The sequence below is a fragment of the Vicia villosa genome, unplaced genomic scaffold (assembly GCF_029867415.1).
Source record: "Vicia villosa cultivar HV-30 ecotype Madison, WI unplaced genomic scaffold, Vvil1.0 ctg.000493F_1_1, whole genome shotgun sequence".
NCBI classification, from domain to species: Eukaryota; Viridiplantae; Streptophyta; class Magnoliopsida; order Fabales; family Fabaceae; genus Vicia; species Vicia villosa.
In genome coordinates this window covers 325,370-352,500 of record NW_026705238.1, presented here as the reverse complement: position 1 = coordinate 352,500, position 27,131 = coordinate 325,370, and the positions used below count along the sequence as shown (strand labels likewise).

The window sequence follows — 27,131 nt, the reverse complement described above, 5'->3', positions numbered from 1 at the left end:
CAGTATAATACAAATTATACTTGTAATTGTAGAAAGAAAAATCAAAATACATAAAAATTTATCAATTGAAACTTATATACCTGTTGCAACTTGAATCACCAGATCAGCTTTCTCTGGAACACGTCCAACAGTGACTTCATTCTATATAATTCAAAAACAAATCAGTTAATCTGAAGCATACTTAGCTGTACAGAAATAATTGATGCTGAAATTACTTACAGAATTGATTTCATATGCACCTGGCATTGCAACCTTGTAGCCTATATGTCTTGTATCACCATCTCCTATCAAATAAATATAGATTTTAACTAGTTTTCAATTGTTACTTCTAGGTTATTGTTTCTAGAGTAGATTAAATTGAAGAAAATGTAACTAACCAATTGGTTCAAGAATCCATCTTCCAGTAGCGTTTGTTGTTGGAGTTGTAGCCTCTGATGCATGAATAGCTCCCAGTTTCCCCTTTTCTTTTGCTATGGGATTTATAACACCACCACCATGTTGCTGAAAAAGAAAGCATTGATATGTTGATGAATTGAAAGCTATTGAAGAGGCTTTGGAGTATAATGAAAGTGGTGAATTTGATGAAGAAACAGAGTAGGTTTGAGACTTGGGAATTTTTGTTAGGTAGAGAGATTGTGTTATGCCTTCCATTGCTGCTAGAATTGTTTGATTAGTGACTGAGAAATGAAATGGAGTTGTTTGCTTTTGGTTGCATGGGAGATGGACTTGTCACTTGAGTATGTGGCGGGCATTTAATGATTCACTAGATATTGGATAACTATATCTTCATATCTCCAACTTGTTTATGTCCTTTTTTTTTTCAAATTAATTTTTTTTATTTGTTGCATAGTGAAAACCATATAGTAATTTATTGTTCTTATTAAAGAATTCATTATTCTACATAATAAGTCAACATTTAAAATTGAGTATTATAATTTAAATTGGAGGCTAGTTGCTTGAATATCTCATAGTAATATGGATGTGGATTTGGTCATTGGTTTAACTTGGAACACACAAAATTGATTATGGATTTGTAAAATTGATTTTGATATCTAATTGTTTTGGGGTAAAATTGATTTCGTCATTAGAATTGATTCTTTCCACTTCCAAGTGCTAAACCAAAATCTAATATGAATATATAGAATTGATTATATGCTACTAGTATTGTTTCGCTTTTGTGCCGTAAATTTGATACCTTGATTGAAAGGACAAAATGATCATGTTTTTTTTCTTCTTCAATTGCTTTTAATTAGGTTCTTCAATTGGTTTTAATTAGGGACCTCCACTATTAGTAGGGGTGGCAATTGGATCCATTAAGCTAAAATTCATTCAATCCATCCACCAAAAAATCCATCCAATCCATCCACCAAATAAAAAATAAGTTAATGGATGGATTAAATTCATCCATTTATATACATGGATAGATCCAATCCATCCAACACATTTTGATAATCCAATGGATTATTTTTATTTTATACTTTAAATGGTTTAAATTATTTACGAGTTACTTCAGAAAATTGAAAAATCGAGTTTTTTTCCGAAAAAATCGTGTTTTTTCAGAAAAACGAAAAAATAGAGTTTTTTCAAAAAAACGAAAAAACCGAGTTTTTTCGAAAAACAAAAAAATCGTGTTTTTCCGTAAAACGAAAAAAAACAGGTTTTTCCGAAAAAACAATAAAGTCGAGTTTTTTTTTCCAAGAAATCGAGTTTTTTCCGGAAAACGAAAAAAGCCGGGTTTTTTTTTTTAAAAAACGAAAAAATCGAGTTTTTTTTCCGAAAATATGAAAAAAGTCGAGATTTTTTGGGGAAAACGAAAAAAAATCGAGCTTTTTTTCGAAAAACGGAAAAAATGAAAAAAGTCGAGATTTTTTGGGAAAAACGAAAAAATCGATATTTTTTTCGAAAAACAAAAAAAAGTCGAGTTTTTTTCTGGAAAAACGAAAAAAATCGAGTTTTTTTCTCAGAAAAACGAAAAAAGTCGAAATTTTTTCGAAAAAACGAAGAAATCGAGTTTTTTTTCGGAAAAAACGAAAAAAGTCGAGTTTTTTTTTGGAAAACGAAAAAATCGAGTCTTTTTCAGAAAAACGAAAAATTGAATTTTTTTCAGAAAAACGAGAAATCGAGTTTTTTTTGAAAAAACAAAAATTCAAATTTTTTCTGAAGAGCGAAAAATCAATTATTTTTCAGAAAAACAAAAAAACTATTTTAAAATACGTAAATTATTATTTTTATGAAATTTTTAAAAAAATAAAATATTTTTAATTATCTTTTGGATGGATGGATATCTATCCATTAGAAATTTGTTAATGGATGGATTGAATGAATTTTATTCATTAATGGATGGATTGGATTTTTATTTAGAGAGTTTAATGGATTAATGGATCCAATCCATCCATTTTGCCACCCCTAACTATTAGATAGTGGAAGTCGGATACCAAAATTTAATAAATAAATAAATTATATTGTACATTCAATCATCTATATCAGAGTCTGAACAACTTACTGCATACTTCTGACTTTAGTTATAAAAGACTAAGGGTGAGAGTTGTTTAAAATAAAATTATAAAAGTTAAAATGTATTGAAAACTATTTTTCTGATTTTTTTTTCTACCCGCCCCTTCCCAAGGAAACACAGATTTAGTAAGAGGAGATACCTTAACTTACCAAAAAGGCTTGAGAGGTGGGAGATACATTACCAGTTTTGTAAAATGAAAAAAAAAAAACTAAATAATTTAACAAAAATTCACTTGTATGCATTACACTAAGGGGGAGCATTTTGATGACCTAAAAAATTCGTGTCTTTTGGAGACAGGTCTATCAAGGACGTGGCTCTTTGACACAATGTCTGGGATCTGGCAATAGCTTCTGCTCAGGGGGCTTCAATCCTTTTCTAGACCAGTAATTTACAAATGTAGTTTCTAGCTTCCTCACCTATCATCACAATCATCAAAACATTACTTATCAGAAAATCAAGTTGAAGTGTTGAACACTTGTAGCACCCAAAAAAGAAAATGAATATGAAGTACATACCTGCTTAACAATAAATGGCTCCTCGGTAAGACTCAATGGCTCTGTCAAGATAGTAAGAAATCCATTTCGATTGCCATAAACAATGTCAGTGAAGGGACGGTCACCCACCTGCATCCGAATATTTATGGTTTAACATAATCCTGAATCAACTACATGAAAAATATCTAATCTAATAGAAAATAAACAATACCAATTCATATTTACCATGATTAACTGTGATGAATCACAGCCAAAATGCTTTTCAACTTCTTCAGCTGTGCCACCTGGCTTCTTCACTCCTGCAGCATATATACATATATCATTATCAACAATAATCGCAGAGTCAATTCTCCCTGGGAATTTTCACAATCCTAGTATATTTTTACACAAGCTTTGGATAACGTTTATTTTCAAGACGAAACAAACATTACACCAACAACAACTAAGCCTTATCCCACTAAGTGGGGTCGGCTACATGGATCAACTTTCGCCGTAATGCTCTATCCAAGGTCATGCTTTTAAATTCTAAACAGAAAAAAGGCACTACTCACTGTGTCTGATGACTTTAATTCCAATCGCACTCTCAAGATTCCTAGCCTTTGAACCATCATGGTCATACTCGCGAAGTCCTGATTTACAATATCAACAAATCAGCACAAAACATGCTGTATGATTACATGAATAACAACTACCGCTATAATTTCGAAATGCTCCATGTTAGAATTACCAGCTGAGTTACTGAATACAGCAATATCTGGACCAAACTCTGATTTACAACTTTCCAGTGAAGACTCGAGTAGAGGCCACAGCGTTAAAGAGTAGGGCGCTGTAATAGTATTATCTTTGTCAAAGACAACACCCTTAAATCCCTTTCTACGTAGAGCAGCCCAGTCAATGTATCTTATATCACGAACTGAAATATGGGGCACAGCCAAATGTGGGTCTTTTAAGATCACCATAGTTGAACAGAGAATGCCCTCAAAGTTGATGCTTTGGCCGAATGCCGCTTTCAAATCTACCCACCACATCTGAGTGAAAAGTGCTATGTTTGTGTCGTTTTCCCTGAATTCCCTTTGTCTGTCTACTTGATGTTCACTGTGGTTTCTGGTTTCTGGATTTTGATTACCGGTGTCTTCTGATTCAGCAAGTGAGAAGAATTTAATAAGGAATAGGTGTCTGTCGTTCTGATCTGAATTGGAATTGTGACTAGACCTGTAATTGCTTTCTATCCCGTTGCAGCAACTGTATGTCTGAGGAAGACTTGGACCGTAGAAGTTTCTGAGAGGGATTTGGTTATCTGCATTGGCAAGTGATAGAGTGGTGAGTTTTCTCTTTTGTCGAGTATGATGATGGACATTAAGAAGGCTGGGAATGCGGTACGAGCAACTGGGAAGCTGAGCAGCAGCACTAGTAGACAGCATTTTTTTAAATAGTTTTTCTTGCTTAATTAATGCTTGACCACATGTTGCTACAGCTGTATGCTTCAATGATCTCTATTTATAATAATAATTATCAGTATGATTAGACATATAAAGATTAAACAAATCTGAATTTCGGTATCAATGAAAGTATAATGAGAATCAGCAGTATTATCTTTCAGATGAGCATTTGAAAGAGTAAAGACTAACATGTATATCCTAACCAAAAGGAAATAGTAAAAAGATACTAATTGATACAGAGTCTTATCATTGAAAAACATTTCAGTCTAGCTTAGCATTGTTGCCATTCATCGCTTCTTTGTCCAGTTGTTGTAAAGAATTTTGAATGTCTATAAGCAAAGCGTGTAACAATAATCTCAAGGACACGGAACTAAAGCACATCCACAAGGTCAAGTACTAGTACAGATATTCATTTTGTCCTTTAGATGAATCGTAACGCTAATATTATGACACATCCAAGAAAACATCAGAAGAAAAAAGAGAAAACAAGATGCCATTGCGTTTTCATTGACATCATTGTTGATTAATATTAGCCAGCACCCAAAAATCAATTATCGGTTTATAAAGATGCAGAAGCGAAAAGATAACTTTACATATACTCACGCTAATATGCTCCATTTATTAGCAGTTATTTATCTTCACCGTGAACTAAAAAAAAAATCATGGAATGACAGAAACAACCCACATGGGAAATCATGTCTCAACACTAACGTATCAGGTAACTTATCCTGTATCAAAAAAATAAATTTTGCAGAGAATTTAGTCACGTGCTCAGAGTCTGAGAATGCCTGAACTAAATACTGCACCAACTTTAAAATAAATACACAAAACATTGACATGTTACTGTCAGAATGAGAAGAATAAAAGGGCAGTCCAGGGAAGAATTAAATAAGACGACGGATGCGGGTCCTCTAACGTTTGGGCGGGAACTGCACCCTACCTTTCAATCCATTTTGTCCTTTAGATGAAACGTAACGCTAATATTATGACACATCCAAGAAAACATCAGAAGAAAAAAGAGAAAACAAGATGCCCTTGCGTTTTCTCGTCATTCCGTCTTGCCGCGACAGCTGCCTTAGACCGTCGTCGTCCCAACACTGCTAGCCACAACTGTTGTCTCCCCATATTCACCGTCATTGCAACTATGTCCGTTTAGATGATTGCAAAATGATCTCATTACTTCAGTCAATGAATAAACTAGAGACTAACAGAGAAGAAGAGGGGAAAGAAAAATTCTAAGAACCGGGTTGTCAAAATTTGCAGGTTCTAAAACTGAATGGAGAACTCAGGGGAGGTAATAGAAGGTTCCAAAAAAAAGCTGTGACAGGAAAATCAAAATATTATCGATACTTCATCTCTTTCTTTCCCCTTTTCTTCCATTTCATTTGAATCTTAGCTCTGCTTAGTGTTACCATTCCAATTTGAATGACTATGGAGAGTTTTGACACACTTTGCCCAAATTGGTTTGGTGCTTGTTGTTGGAGGCAGAACAAAGTTCAGGTCCAGTGCACAAAAATGAAAATGACATCAAGAACGCTATGAAGATGATTTTGCGGTATCGACAAACCACCAAGTGGCAACGAGGATGGCTAGTGGAGAGAGGATAGTAATTGGAGACAGTTGACGGCGATATCGTTTACAAAGGCGGGGTGGCGGTCAAGTAGAGAGGATGTCAACATGCATGGCTTACTTGGTTTCTGCTGTGTTTGATGTTTTGTTTGCCACATCACGTGTCATAATATTGGTGTTCTGATTGATCTAGAGGACAAAATTGATTGAATGGTAGGGTGCAGTTCCCGCCCAAACGTTAGAGGATCTGCATCTATAAGAAGATACTATCCTGCAACGAAGGTTACTAAAACATTATGCACCCACCCCTACCTATCAAACAGTAACAAAAAAAAAATTCCCACTAGGTGAGGACTTTTTTCGCGAATTCTTTCATGTTTTAAGTTCAAAAATAGATCATTTTCCTCTAAATCTCTCTTAGTGGCTTAACCAATAACAGTTTTCTTCACATCTCTTTATCTCTCAGTCTCACTATTGAATTATTCTCCATCTGATTTCGTAGTGCAGACTCTACTGTTTTTCTTCACACATGTTCAAACCACACAAGACTAGGTTCAACAATTGTTTCTAGTTTCTACTAAAGAAAACAAAGCCAATTTTCCCTAAACTAAATTGTTTCTACTAAAATAATTAGGTTGCATTGCTCAAACAAATTATGAGTTCGCCGTGATTCTGCCAACCTCATCGTCAATCCAAACACGCAATAAGTGAATTTCAATCCCTAAAAGCAATAATTAGTAAACAAAATCATTTAAATTTCACTCCCTCTTTAAAATAATCCTATAAAATACAGAATCAGAACAAGCAATTATAATTGTTGTATGTTGATAGTGTTTGTAGTCAGAATTGAAAGGAAACTATAAAATAATAATAATAATAATAAGAGTTGGTTGATTGGTGTTTTAGAATTTTTATTTTAAAAATAAATTAAGTTATAAAAAGATAGGGTGAATACGAAATGCATACAACCGCGTCAAAAATGAGAAAAATGCAGGAAAGAAAGCGTGAATATGAAATAGTTATGATGTAAATTGGAAAGTTAAAGAGAGAGAACTCACAGGAAGGGAAATGATGAGTGAGTTGTGGATGAGGAAAAGGGAATCGTGAAAAGTGATTGAGAGAGTGAGGGAGTGGTTTTTGCCGCCGCTGCAGTGGGTTGTTTTCAATAGAAGGACGAGTGAGAAATATTTGAAGCTGGGTAACGTTTATGCATAAGATAGGGGTGGAGAGTGGAGTGGACCTATTTTGTTTCTTACTTTTATTTCATTCCATTCATCAAACAACACGTTTTTTTACCGGATTCTCTATATTACTTTGGGTTAATGAACTTTTTCATCCATCTAAATATTACAGATTTCGTTTTTAGTCCCTCCAAAATTTTCCTTTAAGAAATCGTCTCTTCAAAATTTTTCGTCTAAACTATTGGTCCTTAATGTCAAATTTGCTAGAGATTAGCTACGATTTTAGCCACCAATTAGCTACGAAATTTGACGTTAGGGACCAATAGTTCAAAAGAAAAATTTTGAAGCGACGATTTATTGAAGGAAAATTTTGGAGGGACTAGAAACGAAATTTGAAATATTTAAAGGGATGAAAAAGTTCATTAACCCTATTACTTTTATACTTTCTTATAAGAAAAAAATTCCCTTTTTAGATATATTGAATAAATAATGTATCTAAACAATATATTTTTTAGATATATTATTTATTCAATGTATCTAAAAAGAGAATATTTTCTTATAAATGGGATCAGAGAAAGTACTACATTTTATTTTACTTCACAGATTCCGTCTCTAATAATTAAGAGATTTTGTCCTAATTTTTTAAATTGGGGGTTATAATTAAAGGAGAAGACGATAATAACTTTACTCGCATGAAACACAAATTTTAAGTTTTATAGGTAATATTGGAAATTTCAAGTGCATATAAAAAATTCTTGGTAACATATTGGAAAAGTGGGAATTGTCAGAAGATATTCTTGAAAATTTTAAATTTTTCAGAAGAATTTATTAGAAATTGTGAAAATTCCGAGAATATTTACTAGAAATTTTGAAATTTTCGGAGATTTTTTTGACCATGTATACTGGAAATTTCAAAAAAATTTATTGCACAAATTTTCGAAAATTTTAAAATTTCCAATAAAATCTTCTTACTCTAATTTTTTTCATTTTTCAGTGAGAACTAGGGGATGGACAACACCATTACCGTCAGGGTCACTAATAAAGCGATAGCCGGGGCTATAGGACTGTTGAGGCAGAGTCTCCCCAGCTACGGGCTTGATGAGTTGCTCCGACCAGCTTGCACTAGAAATGGATGGCTGAGCAGGCGCAAGGCCAATTCCGCGCACCCGACGCCGAGTAACTAGAGTTTTTGTGGAGGTACCTACTGTTGTGGAGGTTCCTGTTGCTGATGAGGTACCTCTTGATGAGGAGGTTCTTGTTACTGAGGTTACTAATGAGGAGGTTGTTGAGGTTGGTGATGATGAGGTTCATGTGTTTGTTGATGAGGTGGCTTTCACACTTCCTATTGACGATGATGATACTCCTACTGATACAGACGCTACGACTCATGCTTCTATAGAGGCTTCTGTTCACACTGATGGACATTCTCGGGAGGACCCAGTGATCGATCAATGCTCATTGAGTATGTTGACCATGTCGCATATAGATTATGGCAGGGAGAGGTATACATGACCGTCAGCCGCTGAAAGTTTATTGATGGTTGAAGTTGTGAGTGGGATGCGTGTTAGTCGGAAGAGCCTGTGAGAACACGGTGGCAATTGAGGCTAGCCCACGATCTCCTAGGAACTAGGGGTGTGGTGATGATTGAAAAGATTTTCACGTGGATTTTGAGGAGACATTTGAGAAAAGCGCCATAATGACCATGACATCACAACAGTTGAAAAGTTTATGGCGTCAAAAAGAGCTTTCAAAATATGCCTTTTCTTCAGTATGTCGAAAATGAAATTTTTGGGGGAAAATTTGTAAGCTGGGAGTTTCGACGCCAAGCTGAGTTTGACATGATAAGTAAAAAGGAAATATGTTTGAAGATGTTCTAAGTTTTCGACAGAAAAGCTTGTTGGAAAGTTTCCAATCAAAGTCGTCCTTGTACGAGTGGGAAAAGTTAGATGGGACTTAGAAATATTCTCTAAGTTTAAGTAACAATTCGACGAACAGTAAATAAATTATGCCAGGTGTCTTTTGGTTTAACAAGAAACGCATAGAATAACATTTTACACGCTTAAGTCAGAGAATCCGCTTCCGTATATATAGGGGTCTTAGTATTAGGATTTCTGGGTGTTCATTCGTTGCACAAAATCTCACAAATACTCAAAGTATTTGCTGAATTGAGAAAAGAGTTATTGAGAATGTACGTGTAAAAGCACCCTCTTTACATTCCAATTTACAATTTATTTTACATTTCCAAAATTTACCTTTCATTGCAATTTACTTTAAAAGTGCTTTCATTGCATTTCCTTTAAATTATGCAAGGTTACATCATTCGAAACAAACAATTTCTAAACTATGAATGTTGTCGAAGTGTTCTACATACAAGAAAATATAATCTAATCAAAATAGCACATGTCCTAGGATTCACTAGTTGATCCTGCAAGTTAACAATTTCGTTGGAGACCAAAGGTTGTTTACCAATTTTCACAGCAAACAGAGATGCAACACTGATGGAATTGATCGAACATAACCCTCAGGTCTACCCTAAACAGGGTTCTCGAATCTTTTCAGTAAGGAGAAATTAAAACAATCTAGACTAGGGCTTTTATTTCAATCACATTGGAACACTGCACAATCTAACTCTTGGAGACTAAAAGGAGCCGGCAGAGAAAGGTTATCATCATCTGAAAGAGATCATAAAACTACACCATTCATACGAGGTCTTTCAACATCTGATTCTTTAAAAATCTCAATGAAATGTTTCACTACCTCTTATCTTATCTCACTCACCGCTTCAATCCAATCCTCTCTAAATTTAAGAGTTCAGATAACGTTCCTTCTGCTCCTACTCTTAACATATGCTTGAAAGTAAACAGAGTTGAGGTCACCCTCCTTAAAACCATTTAGCCCTAGATCTTTGGAACAATTGAGAATCTTTAATCTTAAAACAAGGGACTCTCTGGATCTAAAATCTATCTTTTCAGAAAAATAAAAGTCCATGGTCAGACAAAGAATCCAGTCTGGTCACCTCCTCTTTGAAATTATCAATCTAAAAGTCAATATTTCACAAGTTAAAATCATTTGTTTAGAGAAATATGTAATCACAACAAAATACATCAACACCATATAAAATGGTTTTATAATAACTTTTCTTCATCTCAGAATACATGCAAAGCCAAATTTGATCACAATGCTCGTTCGATGGCATACTTAGCATTTCTATAGCCGACCTCATTGTTTAATGGTACCCCCTCTCTCTCTCTCTCTCTCTCTCTCTCTCTCTCTCTCTCTCTCTCTCTCTCTCTCTCTCTCTCTCTCTCTCTCTCTCTCTCTCTCCTCTCTCTCTCTCTCTCTCTCTCTCTCTCTCTCTCTCTCTCTCTCTCTCTCTCTCTCTCTCTCTCTCTCTCTCTCTCTATATATATATATATACTATATATATATATATATATATATATATATATATATATATATATATATATATATATATATATATATATAGGGTTAAACATGTTTTTTTTCTTATAAAATTACTAAAAAAAATTTGTTCCCTATTAAAAAAATGATATATTTTGGTCCTACAAAATTATTATGCACGTAGCTTTAGTACTTACTGTTAAATCAATGTGTATTTTTGATCGATTATTTTATAGAAATGTTTAGAACATTACAAAAAGTTCATCGAAAAAAGAAGATCTAAAAATTTGATTTTTAAGTTGAAATTTGCATTACACTTATCATTATCTTTTAAAATTTAAAAAATTCATATTTAATTTTAACCAATTTAAAAATTTATATAATTTGGTAAAGAAATATTTTATAGTATTCTAAATGCGTATGGAAAAAATTATTCAAAAATTTTAGCGTAATTAAACAGTTTCCAAAATTTAAAAAATTACAAGGACTAAAATTGCATGCATAAAAATTTTATAGGATCAAAATATGTCATTTTTTTATGAGGATTAAAAATAAAATTTAAAATATTTATAGGGAGTAAAAATATATTAAACCCTATTTTTTATCATGAATAAACGCGTCTATTTATAGAGATAATTAAATACATAGAGTAAAATTATATTCTAACTGCAAATGTCAATCAAATGGAGAGAATCCTAAGCATGCATATAAAGAGGTTTTATAATGGAGTATAATTAAAGTTTGTTGATATCTATGTACAGTTGTACCTTTATACCAGCTTGCTAGTGCTAGTTAAGATTTTTAGATGAACTGAGTAAGTGAAAAATAAGAAAAGATAATATTATATCATTGTGTTTTCATTTTTGTCATACTATAGCATTTCACAATTCACATTAGCTAATAATCGTGATATCAACAATCGTAACACATTTTTGAAAAATTCAAATAAATTTTACTGGAAGTTAAGTTTTGTTTTTTAACTTGCAGTCCTTTTTTGATGTGTACTATGACTATAAACAAAATCAAATTATACTGGATAATATCCAAAATATCCAAATCAATCTTTTTAGAAGAATCAATTTTGTCTCTCTTGAAACTGAATTCAAACATAAACAATATTTAAATAAGTCATCTAGAGTTTAACTTGAAACCAAATAGAGACATACATTTAACATCATGTTTTCTAATACTTGAAACTAAAGCCATACATGAAACTTTTTCACAAGAATCAAACGTCTTTGTCATTTGGACATTCCAAGCTCGCTGCAATCCATTTATCGTCACCAATAGGCACAATTGTAATTCCCTCGGGAAATATAATATTGGGAAATTTTGTGTACACCTTGAACCTGTTACCAAGAAAATAACTACTTGTATCTGGAGTCTTTAGGTTGTTGGACTCAGAAACCTTTACAGGAGGAAGTTTATAATTATGCGAAGATGAAGAGCCCATGTTGCTTATCTTTATTTTTTTGTTAGGAGGCAGAGGAAAAGATCCATTATGCATGCTATTGTGGAAAATCTCCTGATCCAAAAGTTCATCTGTTAGAATAAACAGAAAGTTATTAACATGTTCAATGGTTAGTCTATCACACCTTTAAAAAAGTAAAACATTTCATGATGATTGCAAAAAGGTTACTGATAAGGAAGATATGTGTTTGGATGAAGATTAAGAAACAAACCTTCAAAGTTAAGAATCCGCTTGGATTTAAGAATGTTTGGTTTATCAGTTGATTGTATTGCTGAGTTTTCTTTGGTAGAGGAAGAAAAAGAAGCATACATATTTAGTCCACCTGTGTAGGACAATTACATTATCAAAGCATAATCATATTCATAGATATAATTTTAAGGTAAAATTTAATGAATGAACTTACACTCTTGTAAAGCAATGTAAGCAATCTTTGCAGCATCATGTTCGGCCTGTTTTTTGGATCTAGATGCCTTTCCATGAAATTCTACACCGTCTACTTCCACAGTTGAGAAAAAAGTTGGCATATTAGAAGAACGAGACTCTGTAGTTATATATATTGGTTTCGGAAAACCTTCTCTCTGTGTTAGTTCTAGCAGTAAACTCTTGGCTGGACAAGAATCATCCTGAATAAATTGAATACAAAATCAAAATTCAGTTAGAACTATATTAATGCAGATTGATAGACCATGAAGTGGATACTTGCCTTCTTAAACAAGTCGGCTGAAATTGGCAGTTCCATCAAAGCAACTTTTGCAGCAGCCTGTTCTGCCTCTTTTCTTGTGTTGAAAAATGTTTGGCTGTCAAATGATTTCCCACCAATAACGACAGAAGCCTTGAAGCGAATGTCATGAAGTAGCCCCTCATTTTTAATTGTATAAACAGGTTGCTCGAGATTGTTCTTTCGAGCATAGTTTTGCAACTGCTGTTTGCTCAAACGAGCCGTCTCTGAAAGAATGAGTTCATTATTTTTGTTAGATAATGTTTAGACAAAAAAGAATAGTAACAAGATTTTCAAAGTGAAAGAAATTGCTTACCAGTCCTAATAACTGGAGTCTCTTGAGATTTGACAGCTTCAACTTCCTCTTTTGGACCATATTCATCTGTTGGTATGGAAGAGCCTGCATTGAAGTTAAGAAAAATATACCAGTTATCGTAAATACCAAACGTTTCAACTACAAGATCTTCATATCATTTCCAAAGCAAGATTTAAAAAAACAAACATTTTTTTTAAGAAAACAAAGCAAACTGAAAATGAGAAAGAAGTAGAGTACGAGATGATGGAGACGATAAGTTGAGAAAAGCACTCTTAGCAGCTTGGTTTTGAGCTTCTTTCGATGAACTGAAAGTATCAGAAGAAGTAAAAGTAACACCGTTGACAAGAACATAAGCCTTATAGATTGGCTTGTGTTGAGGACCATCATACATGACAGAGTATTTTGGCAAACTCCACTTTCTCTGGTGGCATAGATGTTGTAGCTGTGTCTTGTACATATTTTCACTCTCACTCTTCCTACTATTGCTACAACTTGAAGATAGAGTGAAAATGAAAAGTAAAGCCAATGTAAACTATATATATATATATATATATATATATATATATATATATATATATATATATATATATATATATTACTTATTGGTTAAAATTACATGATATGATATACGGTTACATGCAGAAGAAGAGATGCCTTGGGCGTGAAGGGTCATGAAAAAGTGGAAGATAGTGTTGGTACAAGTACTATCTTGAAGCCTGTTGTGTTGTTTATTGTATTTTTATCTTGTGGTAGTTTACAGCATTTAGAAAACTAGTACAATCATACCATACATGTTCTGCATAGTTTTCTTTTGGATGTATACTCATGCATTGCACAAGAAGAAAAAAGTATACTCATGCAAAAGTAAAGAGAACTACAAATCATGATAAAGATTTACAATACAGTTTAACTATGAAATTTATTCACTTTTAGAATTAGTTGTGTAGCAGATACCTCTGGTATAACACGTGTCAAAATCCTGGATTTTTTCATTGTAGACAAATAGTTAATTTCATTTAATATTCCTAAAAAAATTTAATTTGTTTTTTGTATACCCCTGAACTGATTACTTCTAGCTCCACTCCTAATATTCTCTCTCACAATAAATAAATGTACAGATGAAATTTATCATTCAAGTTAGTCAATGTTTCTTAAAAATGGACCCAAAAAATGGACACTTTTGTTTCTCAAATAAAAAGATAGAGGGAGAATTTAGTTTTAACATAGAATTTTAGACTTCATCGCAAATGACATTGTTGAACTTATGCCTTACACATCATGTAACAGAATTTTAACTACCTATAACCGGCTACTTGTGTAGCAAGTCACCCTGATCCAAGTTATTATGAGTAGGGATATAAATGGATATCCATGGGGACGAATAGTATGATATTTGTATCTCTCCCGTTGAATAAATATGGTATTCATATTCACTCCATATCCGTGTGGATATTCTCTAAATGGGTAATCCGCGAGTTTTAAGATATCTGTGGATATTTACAGATATCAATGATAACACTATTTTTCTAAAATTATGTTTTGAAAAAATATTTTCAATTTCTTTTAAAGACACAAGATGTTATTATCACATAACATTCATACAAATCTCTCTTATTTTAACAACAAAATTTCATCAAATTAATTTCCTTCATTTTCACCAAAACATAATATCTCATACATTTCATTTTTAACAAAAAAAAAACGATATTGTGATTGTGAGTTATGGTGGAAAAGCAGAACACGGAGGAATAGAAAGGATGACATTGGTTGGACGGGAAAAGAGCGGTACTGATTGGTGGAACGGTGGAATTGTTGAAGTGATGTATGGAATATAGAAGAAGCTTAAATATGAAATGACCAATAAAATTTGTGTAGAATATAAATGTTTTCTTCAAAGAAAACTTATATATATATATATATATATATATATATATATATATATATATAAGGAGACTAATTTTTTAGTTTTTTAGAAGATAAAAAGATAGAGTATAATAAACTAATAATATTTAAGTAATTTATTAACGGATACAGATATCCGCGGGCACGGGTAACATTAAACCTGTATCCATATCCATTAATAAATAAGTATTTAAATATTCATTTAATTTATCCATGGATATCTATTAAACTATCCACCCCATACCCGTGGCAGATTTTATCCGCGGATATACGCGAGTATGGATATTTTTTCCATCCCTAATTATGAGTAGTTAGTGATATTTGACTTATAATCATAAGTTGCTAACAGTTTGTTAAAAATTAGTTAGAAGTCTCCATAGCTACATATATTATGATGTAACTAACTTCTCATTTCAATGCAAATCAATTTACTTCACTTTTACTCAACCTACTCAACCTTCTTCTTTGTCATGGTTTCTCTTGTTTTCATCTGCAACTTGCAGAAGTTCATGATCGTTTTAGAGCTCTTTTGAGCTCTACTACGCATCTCTCTTCATCATGTTTCGCAAAATGGAAATGTTGTGGTTCCTCCCATGAATCTTGTGAATCCTCTTCTTTCTGATCCCTCTCAAATCCCTATAAATGCGTACTATAAATCCTCTACTTGTGAATCTTGTGAATCCTCTTCCATGCCGACAAAGGCCAGGAACTCACCGCTCCGCGCCAACCACATGCCCAATAACATGAAGCCTATTATTCAACCTGCTCAGTCAGGCTCAAGGTATAAATACCTTCGTGTAAAGGATTTCCAAGTACACAATCTATAATCTGTACTTCACTATCACTATCTTGAACCCTAAATTAACTTGAGCGTTGGAGCGCTAACCATGCATGTACCCCCACTTTGTACACCGTATCAAAGATAACGACACCAATTCAAGATTGATTCTTCTGGTTCAAGAAGCACCGTAATCGCAACCTTTAATCCTCGGGGTCACATCGTCGTAGTGCTCAGGAAGCTTCATTTCGCCTTAGTTTCTGCAATCCTTTTCATTTCTGGTTCTCCAACGGAACAATGGTTCCATTTATGAGAAATGATTTCTGATCCCTATGATTTCCACAATTTCAGATCCAAATCTGGATGTTGATTCACAACACATGAAAAATGTCGAATCAGAGCCTCATTCAGCCGCCTGACCCATGTTGGATCCCTAACTATGGATGCTTACATTGGTGATGATCATGCAGGTTAAGTGATTGATATAAGATATACTTCATGGTATTGTACTTTGTTGTGTGAAAACATTATTTCTTGGAGGAGGGAGAAGCAAGCATAGTTGCTTGATCAAGTGCTAAAGTAGTACTCATGGCTATGACTCTAGACTTTGTGTACTATTATGGACGAAGCAAATGCTAAAAAATTTGAAGATACATTATGAAAACTATATAAAGTTGTTTTTTCGCAATAAATTGACCATTAGTATTGCACATAATTGTATATTACATGACAAGACAAAACACATTGATATTTCACACATACCTACCTAAACATACCTTCTAAACATACATACCTTATAAACATCAGCATATAAATGTGTTAACTAAGAATTTACCAGCAGGGAGTGGTTGTCAATATCATACTATAAATAATAATACTTACCATTATTTTACTTTACTATTATGAGACTCGATAAACAAATCCATTAGTCAAAATGTGTATATGTTTAAGCAAGTTAATCCTAGTATTTCAATAGAGTTGTGTTATTTCTACACTGCTTTTGCCATACACCATATTTACACCGTATATAATAACAAAGCAAAGTTTGATAAATTAATTTCTACTCATCAAAATAGAGGCTCTGTGATCATATATTTTAGAAAATAAAGAAGGTTGTGGCAAGAGTATGATGCCACTGCAAATTGTACTATAGAATACACTAAGGATGTTGAGAAGTATAACAACAATGTTAATTCTCAACGTGTTTATATATTTTTGGTTGGTTTGGATTCACACTTGGATGGATTCCATGGTCGTGTTCTTGCTACAACTTCTCTTCCAAGTGTTCAAGTTGTTTATGCAATTGTTTATGCTGGGAAAAATCGCCAAGAAGCTATGATTGGTAGTGAATATTCTGATGGGTTTCCGTTGCTATCAAGAAGTATCCTAAGAAAGGAGTTCGAAAGTGTACCCACTCTAATGGGGGATAATCATGTCATGGAGACATCTTTTAAACTCCATGGCTATCCAGATTAGCACCCAATAGGCAAATCTACTTCCTATAACAAGGCTGAAAATATTAAGGGTCGTTTTTCTAGTGCTGCTGGATTTGTAACAAAGTCAGTTATATCTAACTCTACTCTTAATCTTTCTATTATTAGTAGGAGTAGTGATTAGATAATTGATACAGGTGCTTCTAATCATATGCCTTTTGATCCTCACATATTTACTAATTTTTATCCTTATTGTTCAAAAACTATTATTAATGCCAATGGAGTCAAATCTCCTATTGAAGGTGTTGGTACTGTATCACTCTCACCTTTCCTATCAATACCCAATGTCTTATTTGTTGATACTCTAAATTGTAATCTTATCTTTGTTAGTAAATTAACCAAATCACATTCTTGTGTTGCTATGTTTTATCTAACCCATTGTTTTTTTCTTCAGAACATGCACACAAAGGAGAAGATTGGCAGTGGTAGACACAGTGAAGGATTGTATTATCTTGAAAAAGTCAACAAACCTATCAAGGATCATTGGCTCATCTTGCGAGTGATATCATACAAGATAAAAATAAAAAGAAATTTGGCTATGTCATACGCGATTGGGACACCCCTCTTTTAGTTATCTAAATAAATTATTTCCATCGTTATTTCATAAATGCAATAAATTAGATTTTCTTTGTTAAACTTGCGTAATGCCAAAAAAGTCATCGTGTTTTTTCCCTTAAGCAATAAAATATCTATTTTCCTTTTGTCAGTAGTACATACAGATGTTTGGGGCCCTTCCCCACAATCTACGCATAATGGAAGAAAATGGTTTATCAGTTTTATTGATGATTAAACTCCGGTAACTTGGGTATATTTGCTTTAACATAAAAGTGATGTGAATGACGTGTTTCGTTCTTTTTATTAGATTATAGAAACACAATTTAACACATTCATAAAGGTCATTAAATCACACAACGGAGGGGGATATTTAAAAACTGAATTAACATAATTATGGAACTCTAAAGGCATTTTGCATCAAACTACATGTCCATATTCACCCCAAAAAATGGAGTGGATTAGAGGGGAAATATACATATTTAGAGGTGACAAGACACTCCTAATAGATGGTAACATTCCATCTCGTTTATGGGGCGAGGGTGTGAACTCTGCAGTTTATTTGATTAATCAGACCCCTTCTAGTGTTCATAACTTTAGAAAACCTATAGATGTATTGTGTGATCATTATGTTCTTCCACCTATTATTCATTTACCACCTCGTATTTTTATATGTGCTATATATGTTCACTTACAACCGCATCAACGTTCAAAACTTGATAAACGAGCCATTAAATGCGTCTTTGGTGGGCATGGATCAACTCAGAAAGGTTAACATGCTTACCATCCAACATCAAAAATATTTTTTATTTCTATGGATGTAACATTTCATGAAGATAAATTTTTTTATATGAACCCCATTCTAATGTCCAATATAATCTTCCACCCCATTTTAACCATGGTAAACCTCCTATTAGATATGAACCGGACCTCTAATCCAAAGTTAAATATCCCATTAGTAATTATGTGTCGTCTCACAAGTTATCTCATTCATATGCATCATTTGTATCTCAATTATCCCCAATTTTTATTCCTAGTAATGTGCAGGAAGCTTAGGCAGATCCTAGGTGGACCAAAGCAATGGTTGAGGAAATGGCAGCTCTAGAAAAAAACAACACTTGGGATCTTGTAACTTTACCAAGAGGGAAGGAAACATTGGAGTGCATATGGGTTTTTTACAATTAAACACAAAGCTGGTGGAAAATTGACAGATATAAAGCACGACTAGTGGCTAAAGGTTACACTAAGTATTATGGTGTAGATTATCAAGAGACATTTGCGTTAGCAGCCAAGCTCAACATTGTAAGGATACTTTTCTCACTAGCAACAAACCAAGATTGACCTCTTATACAATTTGATGTGAAAAATGCTTTCCTACATGGGGAAATATTTGTATGGATACCCCACCAGGTATGGTAGATTCAAATGGATCGAAGGTTTACAAATTAAAGAAGGCTTTATATGGATTAAAACAATCTTCAAGAGCATGGTGTGGAAGATTCACTAAGTCTATGAAGACTTTTGGCTATAAAGCAAGTAACTCGGATCACACCTTATTTTTGAAGAAAGGAGAAGATAAACTTACTGCCTTGATTATCTATGTAGATGATATGATAGTTACAGGAAATGACTAAGATGAAATTTCTAGTTTGCAAATATACCTTACCTCTGAATTTGAGATGAAACAACTACGAAACCTAAAAAAATTGGGTATTGAATTAGCGAGATCAAAACATGGTATTTTTCTATGCCAAAGAAAGTATACTCTTGATTTTCTATCTGAAACTGGGTTGCTTGCCTCTAAACCAGCAACAATTCCTATTGAACAGAATCATAAGCTCTTACATTGCCTAAACTCAAACATCACAAACAAAAGGAGGTACCAAAGTTTCATAGGGAAGCTGATTTATCTCTCATACACGATCAGACATCACTTATACAGTGAATGTTGTGAGTCAGTTTATGTATGATCCATGTAAGCCTCATATGGATGTTGTAGAGAGGATATTAAGATATTTGAAATCCACTCTGAGTAAAGGAATATTGTTCTCAAATAATGGTTACTTGAGGGTAGAAGGATGCACGGATGTCGATTGGGCAGGTTCAGCAGATGATAGAAGATCTACCTCAGGATATTTCACTTTTGTGGGAGGGAACCTTGTAACTTGGAGGAGTAAAATGCAACCGGTAGTAGCTAGATCAAGTGCTGAAGAAAAGTTTAGAGGTATGGTACTTGTAATGTGTGAACTGTTTTGGGTAAAAAGTGAATTGTCAGACTTGGGTTTTGAGCCAAAAATGGCTATGAGTTTATATTGTGACAATACATCTGCCATAGGGATTGCTCATAATCCTGTCCAACATGATCGAAGAAAACATGTTGAAATTGATAGCCATTTCATCAAGGAGAAACTTGAAGCTAGGACAATTGTTTTTCCGCTTGTAAAATCTGAGCAACAATTAACTAATATACTCACTAAAGATGCAGCAATCAAGGTGTTTAATGAATCTCTACTCATGTTGGGAATTTGTGATATTTATGCACCAACTTGAAGGGGGGTGTTGAAATATGTCAACTATTGTGATTCTAGAAAGAGATATTTTTGGTATCAATTGATTCGTATAGCTATGATTTAATTTTTAGTTTTAAAACCTCCTATTATTAAGGAGAGACATTAGGAAGAGAAGTTGTATCACATTGGATCATCTCCTTCCATACATCCCTCTCCTTCAATCAATCAAGTGTAATAATAATAAATATTAATAAAATATAATATATAAAAAAGAAGAGAGGGAAAGTGTTAGTGAGAGATAGAGACAAATTTGTGAAGGAGGTAATTGGAGAGAAATAATGGAAGGAGAGGATCCAATCCCGAAGTTGTATATATATATTTATGCCCTCTGGGAATAATAAAATATCAGAATTTTCTCTTTTGAAACTATTATATAGTTTTGACATATTTAAATATATTAGTTTAAATTTTAAATAGAGTTGAATCTCATTAGGTCATTATGTAAGTAAAATTACTAATTTAAGAACACTAATATGAAATAAAATTTTAAGTAGGCTTATAGATTATACTAGATTTTGAAAAATGTGATAATAACTAAAAAAATCAATGACATGTTATATGTTAACTTAGACCTTAAATAAATGTGATAATAACTTGAAAATAAACTCTACAACATGTTATAGGCCAACTTAGACCTTAAATTCTTTGAACAAGTAAAACGTTCCCATAGTAAGCATATTCCCACCAGTATAACCAGCCCAATTACAGATACTCTCAGAAACTAGGATGGAGATACAGTAAAACTGCATAAAACCACAGCAATAAGTTAGAGAAACAAATATCTCATTAACTTTCAATGTTAATAACAAAGTGCTAAATTGTTAAATAACTTACATAGTAATTAGCCGGCTAATCTATACATAGTAATTGGTCAATAGTAATGTTGTTACTCCTTTGTTTCTTTCACATCTCTCCAACCAAAACAAAACAACTCCTACAAGATTTGCCACTGTTTTTCATCTATAAATAGTTAGAAAGTAGAAACTTATGAGATATAGAAACCAAGTTGAGGACAAGATGAAGAAGGTTTCTCTTTATGCTTGTTTATTACTCAACTTGAGTCTTTTGGCTATTGTTCCATATAGCAAAGCTAGTCAAGCTGATAAACTTGATGAGTTAATTCTGTCTAGAAGCTCACAGAATCCTCCCAAGACTTTTACTTGGGCAGCTGAAGATGCATTGCAAACACAGTCTTCTTCATCTGCTTATGTTGTACCTCCTCAAGAGGAGCAAAGGCTAGCTGACAAGATTGTCACATTGCCTGGCCAACCCTATGGAGTTAATTTTGATCATTACTCAGGCTATGTCACAGTTGATCATGAGACTGGAAAAGAACTTTTCTACTATTTTGTGGAGTCTCCCTCTAACTCTTCCACTAAACCTTTAATATTGTGGCTCAATGGAGGTAAAAATAGTCTCACAAACTGCTTTATGCGAATAAATTTTGTTCTTTTATGACGATATATTGTTTAAAACATGCAGGACCTGGTTGTTCTTCACTAGGGTATGGAGCCTTTGAGGAGCTAGGACCCTTCAGAATCAACTCTGATGGAAAAACTCTATACCGTAATCCATATGCTTGGAATGAAGGTGACACAATCATCAATACAATTAAATTTTTTCTTCTTTTGAGACACGAATATGTTACCAACTTATATATCATTGTGAAATATGCAGTTGCAAATATACTTTTCTTGGAATCTCCAGCAGGAGTAGGCTTTTCCTACTCAAACACCACTTCTGACTATGAAAAATCAGGAGATAAGACAACTGCCAACGATGCCTATATCTTCCTAATCAACTGGTTGGAGAGATTTCCAGAGTACAAAACAAGAGAATTTTACATAACTGGAGAGAGTTATGCTGGTCACTATGTTCCTCAGCTTGCATCCACTATTCTTTACAACAATAAACTCTCTAACCAAACCAATATTAACCTCAAAGGCATTTCTGTATGTTGCTCAAACTTCATACAAACTGATAATGCAATATAACTCACAGTCATATATATGTCTAACTTTCTTATCTTGTATTTACAAATTTTTAGATAGGAAATGCTTGGATTGATGATGCTACAAGTTTAAAAGGGCTATTTGATTACCTTTGGACTCATGCTTTGAACTCAGATCAAACTCATGAGTTGATCGACAAGTACTGTGACTTCACTTCCGAAAATGTTTCAGCAATATGTGCCAATGCAACCACAAAGGCCTTAATCGAGAAAGGAAAGATAGATTTCTATAACATCTATGCTCCACTTTGTCATGATTCTTCTCTCAAAAATGCTTCAACTGGCTATGTAAGCAATGAATTTGACCCTTGTTCTGATTACTATGGTATTGCCTATCTAAATACACCAGAGGTCCAAAAGGCTCTTCATGCAAAACCTACAAATTGGACCCATTGCACGTAAGTGATCCATAATCCCTTTTAAGAAATTGCAAAATAGTACTGTTTGTTTTGACACCTCTATAACTGTATTTTTCTATACTGATCAAGAATGTCTTTTTTTTATGACAACTCGTAGTCGTGTCATTCGTACTTGGAAAGACAGTCCAGTTACCATCCTCCCCACCATCAAGTACCTCATTGACAGTGGCATTAAATTATGGATATACAGGCAAGCACAATTTCATATCGTATAACAAAGTGTTAACAGTGCTATGAAAATTTGAATACACAAGAACAATAATATAACATGTAGACTATTATGAATAATGAGATGTTGCATTTCTGTATTATCTATTACAGTGGTGATACAGATGCAAGGGTACCAGTGACATCTTCAAGATATTCAATCAACACTCTTAAGCTTCCTATCAACTCTGCTTGGCGTCCATGGTACTCCGGACAAGAGGTACTGAAATTAGTCTATTTAGTATTTTTCTTCTAGAGCAAGTAATATAAGTATTTTAGAATTGTGACCAAATTATGATAATGACAGATTGGAGGATATGTTGTGGGATACAAAGGACTGACATTTGTGACAGTAAGAGGAGCAGGACATCTTGTTCCAAGCTGGCAGCCGGAACGAGCTTTGACTTTGATCTCATCATTCATCTATGGAATTCTGCCTCCTGTTTCACCATCAAATTAATGGCTTCTAAGTATGTTCCATGTTTCAATTTACTTTCTTGAAATGCACTTTGTGCCTAATCTACTTGTTAGATTGTAATAAAAAAATTAGCCTCAACTTTCAATTAAATGTTTTTTTACTATCAATGGATTTTAATGTGATGGCAATATTATAAGATCTCCCATGTTGTGAGAGTGTTTCATGTTTTTGTTTTTTATGTCGCATCTGTATGTATCAGATTAATTGAAATACAATGACACTTGTATTAAATTTGTAGATCATGACCGTGACTTATAGAGTGTTTGGAACCAATTTAAAACCTCAGGCTCCAAAGTAGATGCTAAGCTTGGAAACTATTATAAGATTAATGCAGCTTAACAAAAATCAAAGTTTGTTAGGGTAGTTACATCTGTGAAACTGTTAAGCTAATGATGAATTATAATAAAACTAATATCACCATTACTTTAACAGTCTCGCACAAGCTGAAGCATGGTAGATATTAATCATGCTAAGCTTGGAAACAAACGTTTGAAACTTAGGTGTATGTAGTGGTTTAGTAATGAAATCGGCTAGTTGTTCCTCACTGGAAATCGGCAGTAATATGAGCAGCCCTTGTTAAAGGTTCTCCCTCACAAACGGACAATCAATCTCCAAATATTTTGTTTTCTTGTGAAATACAAGATTGGAGGCAATGTGCATATCACTCTGACTATCACATTCAAGAGCAAGTGCTCTACAACAAGTAATATGTATATCCTATTGAAGAGTAATTCAATATTCAGAAGATAGACTGATCTTCTGATGGTTACTCAGAAGATAGTATTGACATGTTATCTGGGTCCCATTAGCTTAGTTGTTTAGTAGTAAGGGTACTTTAGTATTTTGTAGTACTGTACTGTTTGTACCTTAGACTTGTTCACTAAGTTTACTGTTTTAGGGCTTATGTGGCAAGATTTTCTTTTCTTATAAATAGCCTTGTAATAGCTATCATTAATAGTAGAATACAACATTTATTCTCTCATCTCTTTTGCGCCGTTATTCTATTATTCTCTTTGTCACCATCTTTATTCATTGTGCACCAACAATTGGTATCTAGAGCTCCGGTTCCAAACACAGGGAAACACGAGTGAACGTGAGTTTGTGTGACTGTGTGATTGATTTTGTTTCTGGGAAACAAAGTTGTGTTGAATCACATTTTTCTTGATTGTTTGTGGGTTGGGAAACACTGTGTGAGTGTGAGTGAAATCTGTTTTTGTCTGCACAAGTTTAAAGATGAGTGGAAGCAACTTGAATACCAAACTTCCAGTTCTTGATGGTAAAAACTGGAATAGATGGATGATTCAAATGCGTGTATTATTTGGTGCTCAAGATGTTCTAGATCTTGTCACTAGAGGATATGTTCCGGTTGCAGCGGATGCAACGGAAGAACAAAGAGAAGCACAGAGGGAAACGAACAAGAGAGATCAAAAGGCGTTGTTCTTCATTCATAAGTGTGTGGATGTGAATGTGTTTGAGAAGATTTCTGATGCTATGACGTCTAAGGAGGCATGGGATATACTGGTCAGGTGTTACGGTGGTGACGTATCAGTAAAGAAGGTGAAGCTTCAATCCCTGAGAAAGCAATATGAAAATCTCAACATGAAGAACAATGAGAAAGTCTCCGAGTATATCTCTAGAGTGATTGTGATCACTAATGAGATGAAGGCTTGTGGAGAAACTCTTTCTGAACAAGTAATCATAGAGAAGATATTGAGGTCACTTACTCCTCAATTTGATTATATTGTTGTATCCATTGAACATTCTAAAGATCTGGAAACCATGAGAATAGAAGAGTTGCAAAGCAGTTTAGAAGCACAAGAGTTGCGTCTGACTGAGAGAACTTCTAAGAGAGAAGTTGAGCAAGCTCTGAAGGCTTCTTTTATCAAGAAGGACCAGAAGCATAGACGTGGTGATAGATTCCAGAAGGAAGCCTCAACTTCTGATGAGAAGAGATATCAGAAGGGAAAGGATAAGAAGAAAGTTCAATGTTACTGTTGCAAACAGTTTGGCCATTTTGCTAGAGACTGTTTGGCAAACAAAGGAAGGAGATCAGAAGAAGCAAATATAGCCAGAGGAGGTTCAGATGATGAACCTGTGCTATTGATGGCTTCAGAGTCGGACAAAAGATGTTCGTCAGAATGGTGGTATATGGACACTGGGTGTTCAAACCACTTGACTGGAAACAAACAATGGCTGATAGACTTTGACTCTGAAAGGAGGACAAAGATCAGATGTGCTGATGATAAGTACCTATATGCAGAAGGTATGGGAAATGATAAAGCCAAAGTGAAGAATGGAAAGACTGTTCTGATCAAGGATGTTTGGTATGTTCCTGGAATCAGAAGCAATCTGATGAGTGTGGGTCAGCTCATTGAGAAAGGTTTCTCAGTTGTTATGAAGAATAACCTCTTGAAGTTGTATGATTCCAATCAGAAGTTGATTATGCAATCTGAACAAGGAAGCAACAGAACATTCAAGGTGAATGTAGAAACAGCTGAAATAGAGTGTCTGAGTGCTGAAGGCTCAGAAGGTGATAGTAAGCTGTGGCACAAGAGGTTGGGGCACTTGAACTATAGAAGCCTGGGGCATCTAAGTTCTAAGAAGCTTGTACATGGCATTTCAAAGATTGTGAAGCCTGAGAAGTCATGTGAGGTATGCATGAAAGGCAAGCAACCCAGATTGCCATTTGTATCAGAAGTTGCTCCAAGAGCAAAGCATGCTCTGGGAGTAGTGCACTCTGATGTGTGTGGACCATTTCCAGAACCTTCACTTGGAGGAAATAGGTATTTTGTGTCTTTTGTGGATGAGTTCACAAGAATGACGTGGGTAACACTTATCAAGTTTAAGACTGAGGTGTTCACAGAATTCCAGAAGTTCAAGGTGAAGGCTGAGAAGCAGAGTGGTCAGAAGATAAAGATTCTCAGAACGGATGGTGGAGGCGAGTATAACTCTACAGAATTCCAGAAGTTCTGTGATGATAATGGGATTGAGCATGAAGTTACTGCTCCTTATACTCCTCAACACAATGGTCTTGCTGAACGTAGAAACCGTACTTTGCTTGATATGACGAGAAGTATGCTTAAAGAGAAGAAGCTTCCTCATAATCTATGGGGAGAAGCTGTTGCTACTGCAGCATATGTGCTCAACAGGTGTCCAACGAAGAGGCTGAAGGAAATTGTTCCTTTAGAGAAGTGGACTAAAGAGAAACAGAGTGTTAGTCATCTGAAGGTTTTTGGTTCTGTGTGTTACAAACACGTTCCAGAAGCTAGAAGGAAGAAGCTGGATGATAGAAGCAAAGTGATGTTATTGGTGGGGTACCACAGTACAGGTGCATACAAGCTCTACTGTCCAGAGACTAACAAAGTTGAAGTCAGCAGAGACGTCATTGTGAAGGAATCAGAAGTTTGGGATTGGAGAAAATCTCAACCAACTTCTGATGTAGAGATAACTTTTGAAGAAAAGTTAGAGTCAGAGGATGAAGAATCTTCTGAAGACGAGTCAGAAGATGAAGCATCTTCTGAAGATGAGTCAGATGGAGAATCTGAGTCTGATCCAGATTCTGATGATGATCCAGAGTCTGGTGGTAGTCATGATTCTGGAAGGGAAAACTCTGAAG

At 34.2% G+C, this 27,131-nt stretch overlaps 4 protein-coding genes across 5 annotated transcripts in view; 1 reads left to right on the top strand and 3 right to left on the bottom strand.

Moving 5' to 3' along the window:
- LOC131628956 (uncharacterized) overlaps nucleotides 1-758 on the bottom strand; it is a 1,433-nt gene extending 675 nt beyond the window's left edge. Inside the window, exons 1-3 of the mRNA XM_058899765.1 lie at nucleotides 378-758; nucleotides 220-284; nucleotides 81-141 (exon numbers count right to left, since the gene is read on the bottom strand). Coding sequence (XP_058755748.1) covers nucleotides 81-141; nucleotides 220-284; nucleotides 378-651 — 400 coding nt within the window. The 5' untranslated portion in view covers nucleotides 652-758. The remainder of the gene's footprint in view (nucleotides 1-80; nucleotides 142-219; nucleotides 285-377) is intronic.
- Nucleotides 759-2,448: 1,690 nt separating this feature from the next.
- Nucleotides 2,449-7,252, bottom strand: LOC131628923 (phosphatidylglycerophosphate phosphatase 1, chloroplastic/mitochondrial-like). Of its 2 annotated transcripts, none has more exons than XM_058899731.1 (6): nucleotides 7,076-7,252; nucleotides 3,737-4,306; nucleotides 3,561-3,638; nucleotides 3,235-3,308; nucleotides 3,031-3,138; nucleotides 2,449-2,931 (listed from the first exon to the last, which is right to left on the bottom strand). In XM_058899731.1, the coding sequence occupies exons 2-6, from the start codon at nucleotides 4,035-4,037 to the stop codon at nucleotides 2,818-2,820; spliced, it is 675 nt and encodes a 224-aa protein (XP_058755714.1). In that variant the 5' UTR covers nucleotides 4,038-4,306; nucleotides 7,076-7,252; the 3' UTR covers nucleotides 2,449-2,817. The 2 variants fall into 2 exon arrangements, with proteins under 2 accessions (XP_058755714.1, XP_058755713.1); XM_058899730.1 differs by having other exon boundaries at nucleotides 2,454-2,931; nucleotides 3,737-4,502; nucleotides 7,076-7,208.
- A 4,576-nt stretch (nucleotides 7,253-11,828) lies between these two features.
- LOC131628903 (double-stranded RNA-binding protein 1-like) lies at nucleotides 11,829-13,562 on the bottom strand. Its single transcript, XM_058899710.1, has 6 exons — nucleotides 13,343-13,562; nucleotides 13,106-13,189; nucleotides 12,775-13,016; nucleotides 12,475-12,694; nucleotides 12,283-12,393; nucleotides 11,829-12,142 (listed from the first exon to the last, which is right to left on the bottom strand). Exons 1-6 carry the CDS (start codon nucleotides 13,560-13,562, stop codon nucleotides 11,829-11,831), a joined length of 1,191 nt encoding a protein of 396 aa, XP_058755693.1.
- Nucleotides 13,563-21,417: 7,855 nt separating this feature from the next.
- On the top strand, nucleotides 21,418-23,497 carry LOC131628955 (serine carboxypeptidase 1-like). The gene is made up of 7 exons (XM_058899764.1): nucleotides 21,418-21,805; nucleotides 21,883-21,990; nucleotides 22,078-22,352; nucleotides 22,448-22,809; nucleotides 22,928-23,020; nucleotides 23,152-23,257; nucleotides 23,345-23,497. Exons 1-7 carry the CDS (start codon nucleotides 21,418-21,420, stop codon nucleotides 23,495-23,497), a joined length of 1,485 nt encoding a protein of 494 aa, XP_058755747.1.
- The last annotated feature ends 3,634 nt before the right edge of the window (nucleotides 23,498-27,131 follow it).